The sequence below is a fragment of the Carassius auratus genome, chromosome 46, assembly GCF_003368295.1.
Source record: "Carassius auratus strain Wakin chromosome 46, ASM336829v1, whole genome shotgun sequence".
Classification (NCBI taxonomy): Eukaryota; Metazoa; Chordata; class Actinopteri; order Cypriniformes; family Cyprinidae; genus Carassius; species Carassius auratus.
This window is the reverse complement of record NC_039288.1, coordinates 2,908,283-2,917,747: the sequence shown is the minus strand read 5'-3', so window position 1 is coordinate 2,917,747 and position 9,465 is coordinate 2,908,283. Positions and strand designations below refer to the sequence as shown.

General features: G+C 37.0%; 1 protein-coding gene across 1 annotated transcript; it reads right to left on the bottom strand.

The window, feature by feature from the left end:
• Window positions 1–201: 201 nt before the first annotated feature.
• On the bottom strand, window positions 202–8,168 carry ndfip1l (Nedd4 family interacting protein 1, like). Its single transcript, XM_026234257.1, has 8 exons — window positions 7,970–8,168; window positions 6,176–6,263; window positions 5,927–6,057; window positions 3,028–3,115; window positions 2,714–2,838; window positions 2,394–2,460; window positions 2,046–2,151; window positions 202–1,349 (listed from the first exon to the last, which is right to left on the bottom strand). Exons 1-7 carry the CDS (start codon window positions 7,997–7,999, stop codon window positions 2,048–2,050), a joined length of 633 nt encoding a protein of 210 aa, XP_026090042.1. The 5' UTR covers window positions 8,000–8,168; the 3' UTR covers window positions 202–1,349; window positions 2,046–2,047.
• Between the last annotated feature and the right edge of the window lie 1,297 nt (window positions 8,169–9,465).

Sequence of the window (9,465 nt, the reverse complement as noted above, 5' to 3'; positions counted from 1 at the left end):
ATATGCAAGAAAACGAATTCAAAAATTGCAGGCGGTGAGTGCTTAGGAACATTCCGTTTTCATATTATCCTCATATTTTTGGAAGATTTAAACCATAAAAAAAAAAAAAAAACTCTACAAAGTCAAGCAAAAGTAATCATAAGGCATATAGTACTGATAATAATCTTAATAAATAATAAAAATAGCCAGTTTTACATTGTATATAGTTTATCAAAGTTTAATTGCAAAGTAGTTCAAATTTCTTGTGTATACTTCACCCTTACATCAAAGATACACCAAAAACATTTCCAGTAAACATTGAACACCAGAGACGTTTAATAGCAGTGTCTTATTTACGAGCAAATACATGTGCACAGCCACAGGAATCCAAAGCTGCATGGAAAACTGAACACAAAAGAGGAACTTCCTGTGTCATGGATGAGTCCCAAGGTGACAAGAGCAGACAAGCCACAGCAGAATCATGCATGATTAGACAGCGAGAGATCAAACGGACCCCTAGCACGGCCACTGCACAAGGTGGGGGTGCTATAGTATAAAAGGAGACATGTTTGAATGCAAATATTAAAGTTCTCTTCCCTGAAAAGTTGCAAGGACTCAAACATAGAGCCAAATGTTAAGTGCAAAACCATATTTATTTTTACTGATGATAGATGCCATTCACACGTCTCCTGGATCTTTAAAGACGTCTGATCCACATCAATAATGACGACTTAAAAACAGTAACTTTAATTTCAAGTCATGTAAGGAGGCAGAGAGAAAGAGAGAAACAGTAGAAGAGAATAGAAGAAAAGCATTGACTGTTTAAGATTCAATTCATTTAACACTGCCATTCACAAAGAGAAAAGCTCTTCATGAATGGAGACCAGCAGTGACTGGTTGCCTGCTTGTCAGACGTCACTGAATGAGACGGAGAAAAAAAAATACACCGAAATAAAAAAAGCAAGACTTCCCCCTACTGGTGAACAGGGAGCATGGTGCATGCCTGTACTACACACAAGGCTTTATAATACATTACAGACTTGAAAAGAGCAAATAGCACTCAACAACAAACCACTAATGATTTCAGAACAGATACAGAGCTGTTAGCATCCACTATACATCTAGAAATGTAAAAAGAGTATCTTGCCATCTTGACACCAAAACTGCATTTTAAAAGTAGAGACACAGAGAGAGAGGGAGAGAGAGAGAGAAAAGAAACGCTCTTCCTTCATTGCTCTGGAGTTCCGTGGGCTTCCTTTCAGATGAGTAGATAACAGACGGAAGGATTTTTCTTTCCTAAATATGTTTTCCCCACTGGGTCAATGGCCCAATGCAAGCCCCAAGAATGTGTTTTCATTTCCAGCAAATGTCTAGAGTAGATAAAATATATATATCATTATTCAGGTGTTCACTTTACTGGACTTGCCAGTCATTATTATAACTATTCCAGAGCTCTTCCAAAATACATGCTTGCTTCAGAGCACAAATTCTGTAGTGTCACCTGCTACACTGGACAAGGTCTTTATATGGCATGTGCAACCCGACCCAATGTGCCCTTTTCAGGATACACTGTATTTTAAAGTTTTACATTTGAAAAATCCAAATTAGCTAACACCTAGACCTGTGGAACTGCAGTGTCCTTAATATAATCTGCCCAAGACAGGGAGCTTCAGGGAGACAGGAAGGACAGCTGATTGTTCCTGCAGGGGTAAACCTTGTGGAACCATACAAGTGTCTTGGTGGAAGTGTGGGCTAACATCTCGGCAAGAACTGCTAAATCTGGTGCAGTCCTAGAGGATGAGATGCACTCTAGTACTTAAAGCAGCTGTGTGAATGTGAGAGGAGATTTCTTTCCTTTTTTTTTTTTTGTCAAGTAAAAAAAAAAAAAACAATAATAATCAAAAAATAATTCAATGCATCCTGAAAAGAGGGTGTTCATAACAACAGGTTATGGAAAAACGTTTTTTTTTTTTTATTTAAATTTGCATATATATAAATATATATAACTATAAATATTAAGAAGGTTTATCATTAGGGAATATTCATATTTGCTCAGGAATATTTACCTTTAATAGATGAAGAGAACTCTGGTCCGTGGAAGAGTCGAAACGGAGTCTGCCATTTTTCGGATCTTAGCATAGTTAATAAAGCCTCTGAGGAAGAGCAGGATGCCTGTAGGTCATAGAAACTCATCAGTGCTTGAGCCCTCTTCTTAAACGGCCTTTGAACTGGGCCGACAATGTCCATTTTTAATGCTCAATGTGTCATTACACAAGAAAACAAGACATGTTTTTAGCATTTATTGATACAGTGCATACGCTTCTTTACAAGCAAAACATTTCACACAAGGAACTTCAGCTGAAAGCAGAAAAAAAAAAAAAAAAAAAACTGTTGTTTCGTGCACTCATACTTACCAAGCAGCAGAAACACCCACCACAACCAGTACTGTCCATCAAAGTAAGCAGGGAAATAAGTAGAGAACTGAGAAAGAAAAGAGAGGGGAAGAGTGAGAAAGAGATGCACGGATAAAAACACCCATCATGTCCAGGCTTGTAATGTCATGAAGAAAACCCATTACAGCATGTTTCAATCATTTAGTCAGATTCTAGCTGTTGTGGTGATTACTAATGGAGGGTAATGTGCTTCTGAAATGTTCTCGCTAACTTAGTCAAGCCAAAATGGTAAACGATCTAAATAAATCCTAATGTGTAAAATGATCTAGGTGGAAGCGTACCCGTACGATGAGAATCCATTTGATGAGGGAGAGACCAAACCCAGATATGGCGCCATAACGCCCAGCTGCGGAGGTTGTGAGGCAGAACGATAGAAAGAAGCCAATCCAGTTGAAGAGGAATGCCACTGAGGAAAAATGATATTTTAAAACTGAATTCAGAAATATCAGATTTTCAAAAGAGTGAAAGAGTGTGGAACAGGTGGTTTATTCCCATTAAAAAAGTAGAAAGCATTTTCTATTTGTCACTTTTCTCCCGCTTGATGGGAAGGAGATAAAAGAAGATAGAGATAGGAACCTTCCGTGAAAACACTTACTGAAACATGTCAACATGAAAATGCCATCATTTCCTATCTGCAGCTGGTCGGCATCCTCAAAGTCATCTCTGGCCACAAAGTCATCATCCTGCAGGGACATATACAGAGACAGAGGTGTCCATCAAATCTAAATGTGTAACAGAGACAGGGAGAGGAAAGCAAGGCTAAAACACAGAACACGGGTCATAACACGAGAAATCTGATTTTCCTTGATTGTTGAAGTCATTTTTATAAGTTAAGAAAGAAGTTGTTTGTTCTATTAAAACATCTAGATTTACATACATCCTCCTCTAGAGCAAGCCATCAATCAACAAATGGTTAAACATGACTGTACCACAAGCCCTGCCCACTAGCTGACTACACCAAGGCATCAAAAGCAATCCGAATCATTTATAATCACTGACGCGATCTATACTGGATACAGTATTACAGAAGCCCATTCAATCTACTCCATGCACTAGAGCTACTCCAGTCTAGACAACAAATGGAAACACCGACTTCAGAAACAAGGAACAAGTGGATCGTTTATTCTTAATGGCATTTTGAGAATTATATATTTGTCCTGAGCATTTGACTCCATATTGTTCTGTAAATGAAGCACAGAGAGTGTGCAAAAAACACTTCTGTGGAAAGATGAAGCAGCCAACTGTATTGGATCTGACAACAGTTGCAATGCAATCCAATTACACAGTCAACAATTTGACAAACATTGGTTTGTCTGTTAATGATGGTTTCACATGGATAATGTTTTCAGTATTACTCACATGCAATAGCAAGAGGTGTTACTATTTCCTATGCAGTGACCTTAGCCAATCATTACAGTGGTCATTTACTGACAAACACTAAAGTAGACGCTCTTTAAAAACAGATCTCTTCAAACAGAGGATCAGCAAATATTTTACAAATTTGTGAAAAATACTTTATTAATATTATAAGTGCCCATTAAGGAACTATTGAAAAAAATCCATGTCATGACCCCTTTAAATGAGCAAAAACAAGAGAATTAGATAACAACAGGAGAGGAGAGTGAGTGGATGCATATCATTCACAGAAACAAACCACAAACAGTTAAGAGGACCGATGATTTCACACTTGGTCTGATTGCTTGGTCTAAACCATAGTTGTATTGCTTACCCTTCCTCATTGCTGCCTATGGATTCTGTTAAATTTTATGGACAACACTCATCTGGAAAACAGTGGAGGATTCAGGAATAGTGCATGACTTATGTTTTCCTAAACATAAGAATACTAAGCGCATACTAAGTGCTGTAAACTAAAGCATATAGTTTGCACAATCACGTACCTTGATGGATGTGTGTGCCATTTAAAGCAGTGTTTTAATCAGTTAACATTTTGTCTGCATTTTGTCTCTTTTTCACCCTCTTTAATTGCATAAAAAAGCCTTCATAAAAAATTTGTTTACATTGCCTCCAAACTGCACATCGTTTTAGGACAACTTTGAGCAGGATGTGGAATATTTAGTAAATTATGGATTTAAAAACAATAGTTAAATAAAAGTATAATTTTTTAAAATTATTATTATTATATTTTTTTTTTTTTACAAGGCCGATATTGGGCATTTTTCAAATATCGGTATTGGCTGATAAGTTTTTCGGCTTGGATGATGTGTTTGAAGCACACAGTGTTCACACTCTCTCACTTGTTCATCATTGTCGTTAACAGTTCGGTCTAATACGCATAGAAGTCTGTCTAATAATCAGATAGAATGGTTAAAACAAAGGAATTAATGATACAGAATGTATTATAATGACTGCTTTTATATTAGGCCTATTAGTAATAAAAAGGCAAACATTATTATACTTTCTCGTTTGCCATCAGCATTAAGCAAATACACACACACATATATACATATATATTTATATATACAATTTAAACAAATCTCTGAATGACTAATGAACATTTAATTTCACAAACCTTGCAAACTTAGTTGAATCCAGCTGTAAGATCTTGTGAAGTGTGTGTGTGTATCCAGCATGATCGTGTGTTCTCTGTGTGACGGTCTGTCTGTGTGAATTTAATGCTTTATACTTTAAACTCGTGATTTCAAATCATGCTGCGCTTTATGCATTTGCCCGCGTCATATTCATGTCATTTTCTCTGTGTGCTGTGTGTAAAATGAGTGTTACGCTGGCTTTATTTGAAAATGATCATTCAATAAACATGTTTCTTTTACACATTTACTTCTTCATACATTCTCAAATGATTTCAAATTTCTTAAATATTACTTTACTACATTTGTTTAGCATTTTTAGCTTGACAGGCAAAGTGCTTAAAATAACAGAAAGTTGTAGCTACAAAAATATATTAGGCTGCATGTGTGTAGATTTCCACAAACATATCAAATTCAAATAGCACAATATCTCTAGAAAAAAAAAAAAAAAAAAAACAGTTTCAGATACTCTATAGCACTTAACTATCATCACATCTAAAACCTAAGACACCAGGGGCAACATTTCATGACCTGAAAGCACCAAGTCAGTGCTGTTATCCAAATGCTAACAACTGTATCAAATATGCAATGGCAGCTTTTTAACAGTGCAGATATTTTTTTCTGTGTGGCAAATTTACATTACAAAAATAAATGTACATCTATCCCTAGTCAAGACATGTAACTGGTTCAAGCCATAAAACAGGACCCTGGGGTCTTCCTAGATCGACATCCCCTCCACCACCACCACACTTTACAGTCTCACACACTCTTATTGTACCTCCAGCACACAGCGAGTAACATCATCGAATGTGTCCAGACGCTCCCTGTGCTGTACGCAAGCAGTGTGTGGCAGAGAAACAGCAGTGAACAGGGGACACTACATCACATTAAAGGATTTTTCTTATCCTAGCGCCGGACCGAATGAATGGGTGAGATTTCGTTACTTACTCGGCCTGACACCAGTGGGACAGTAGCCTCTGCTTTGGTCCTCTCAGCCTCGTCGTACGATGGTAAAGATGTGGCTACATTATAAGACGGGGGCTTGGGAAATGTTGCATCATCTTTGTAATCAAAAAATGCTGAGTAGAAGAGAAAAACAGAAATGGTGATTACTCACGTGTTATTGCATTATGTAAAAATTGAAATGGAAAACAGATAATCTAATGGGTTTCTGTGGGCACTATTAATGTCGCATACCTGCGCTGTCAGCTGCAAGGCTACTGTAAGGGGGAGGAGAATCACTGGCCACCTGAGGCCCCTCCTCTGGCTCCTCTTCATTGGGCAGCTGGTGACACAAAATAATTCATTGGCTGCATGAAAACCTGAACTTTGTCTCCAGAGTTAGACCGTGACGTTGCATATGCAACTCTGTCATAAAGGCAACTGGAAATATGAGATTTTTTTTTTTTTTTTTTCAAGCAAAATACTAATGTGTTAAATTTAAATAGCAGTGGTGTCAGTTTAAATACTCCCTAAAAATGCACACTATGACAATGTAACTCCATTACTTATGTAACTCTACGTTTGAACTCACATGACTTGCCAGACACTCATCACGTGGCCACACACTACAGTCACATTTGTTCCATTAGTGCCCAACTTCACCATTTCATAAATCAGAGGGAAAAACTGGCTTAAATATGATTTAATTCATAAATTATTCATGTTTTATTCACTAAATGATGAAGTAAACAGCCACATAATACAACAGGTTGAAATAGGATTATACCTTTTGTGGCAGTATTAACAATAATACCTCTAAATCTTACTGTAAAGGCATTTTAAATTACCAGCAAGATCAAAACTCTCTTTTTCAAGTTTACAGTTTTTTAGTAAGCAAAAGTGCTTTTAGTGTAATTCTAAAAATGTGCACCTTCATGGTGTGGGACATGAATTGTTATTATTAAGTATTAAGAAATATTTCAAGATAAACATTTACTGGACTGAAGCAACTAAGCTGAACATTTTAGATAAGTAGTCTGCTGTATTGTTACACAAACTTCACTGATTTATGATTCACATTATAATAAGCTATCAGGATTTCTCCTTTCAAACATATAAATGACAACATATGTAACAATTTGCATATCTGTGCTCAATTTGGGCCTCTGAATAAAATTGGGGTATATTTTCCTCAAAGTATAAGCTCCATATTCTCACTATATCATACTGTAAGGGCCATAAACTGGTGTAATTAAAAACACTTTTTTTTCTGACCCTCATTTCAGGCATTATATCAAGCTTTGTTGGGTTAAAGGGGCCATGTTTTATACTTAGTTAAATAGTTTTTCATATTTTTATATATTTTAAAAGCGATACCATGGTTTCATGTTCCAGTACCCAGAATCATGAATTTATCATAGTTTTAACACGGCAGGAGCAGTTTTTGAAGCATCTTGGAAATGCAGTTCTATAGTAGATCAAAGTACCATGGGATTGCCATCTAAGGTGAGTTTAATAATCTTTACCAAATTTTATATATTATTGTGTATGATAATTACACACTTATAGCATGTCTCTCGTAGTGCGAAATTACATCACATAGGCCTGTACTAGTTCAGTGATCTAATCAAATATTTCCACTTCCAAATTTAACAAACCAGGCTGATTCTTTCTACATGAATATTTGTCAATCTGCAATGTCTCTGCATTACGTTAACTTGCCCTGCACGGGGACTGTAAACGAGTTAACGTTGCGTAAGTTAATGGATAATGTATGAATGAAAACTTTGACGTAAGCAATAAACAACAGCATTAGCAGCTACTTTTAAATAACGAATTGGCTAAACACAATATGTTCAGAGATTAGGAGAAACTACGTGTTATGTCATGTCGCTATCATTTAAATGGACAAGTTATTAATTTCAAAACATTGCGGCCTGCTTCCTGTCAAAGCCTCGGAATTTCCTGACAACACTCCACGCGATGGAGGCGCCTGCCGCCGGTCTGCTTTAAAAATAACCGTGGCGAGTCACAGTGGAACTCACTCACCTGCTGATATCTCCCACTTGGCTCAGCCATCCTCAGCGAGCTTAAATCGGATAACGACGATCCCAATATAGACACAATTCAGGCAGCAAACTGTCTCAATAAACTTGAATATATAATTAATGTCAAGGCCACAGCCCTCAGCAGATCAGATTAGTCTTTGAGCTTCCTGTGACGGCAGACAAGTTGTGATCTATAGCGCTCTCACAGGACTACACGAGTACTACATTAACATCAACCAGGACGTATACTTTTTATGCTTTAAAATTCATTCAAAAGCATAATTTTGATAAACGTATTTTTTTAGTAGCTTATTTCATTTTATTAAAGACTCGATCTATACACATAATATGTGCAACTGCTTTGGTGTGAATAAAATTCAGTTTATTTACAAGAGAGAGACATTTATATGAAAGAAACATTTAAGAATAGGGTGACCATCCGTCCCGCGTAGCGCGTGCGCGCACAGCGTTTGAAGCCCAATTCATTCGTCCCACAAATTGAGACTGTCACGCATAATGAATGCTTGCTCAAAAAAAGTTGGTCGCTCATCTATATCTGGAGTCATCAACCCATCGATCGCGGTCGACAAGTCGATCTTGGAAGCATTTTAAGTCGATCGCGAATATTTTTCAAAATCTGAGAAAAAAAGGTGCGAGCCTCCGCACCTTCGCTGGCACGGTTCGCTGAAAAAAACAAACAAAAAAAAACAAACAAACCGTTTCTGTTGATGCATGCGCATTCTGGCTTCCCAAACATTACAAAAAAAAAAAAAAAAAAAAAAAACCCTGGACAAATCATTCACTCTTGTTCAACGCGAATGCTGTATATGAGCAGTGATTTATTCTTAAAGTGAATAAATTCAATTGTAATGGAAAAGAAAATTAAATAGATAAAGTAAATCGTAAGTGGAAGTGCATTTGTCGATTCTGTAGCATACAGTAGCATACAGTAGGCTACATCAGCAATTACACATGTTTAGGGGAATAGGGCATTATTAATATACCATGTAAGGTGGTATGTGCTAGAAATGGGTAAACCACTATCAGTTAGTTTGCCCAAGGGGTGGGGGCACACCGCGCAAGGCAGTGTCCCACATTGTCCCTCAGAAACATACCCCTTGTCCCGGCTTGGGCTTATTAGCAGGTGGTCACCCTATTTAAGAATAAGGAAGAATAATGCATTCATGTTAGTTAATGCATTAACAAATAACAATTTCCACTCCCTTTGGTTCTTTTATGGGAGTGGTATTATGCTGATTCGCCCTGTTTAGTAAATCTGGCTCCTAGTCTTTAAAAGAAGAATCATGAATTCAGAGATCAGGGTAGTTTGGATGTGACAGCTTCCTTCAAGTCTGTATGCTGTATGCTTTAGTGCTGTAGAAGGAAATATGTAGAAGCTCACAATCTACATTCTGCATACAGACACGTATATATATATGAATTCATGTTTTATATAATCATAAAAAAACACTCTTATAGATTTCCATTGAGGTCCTT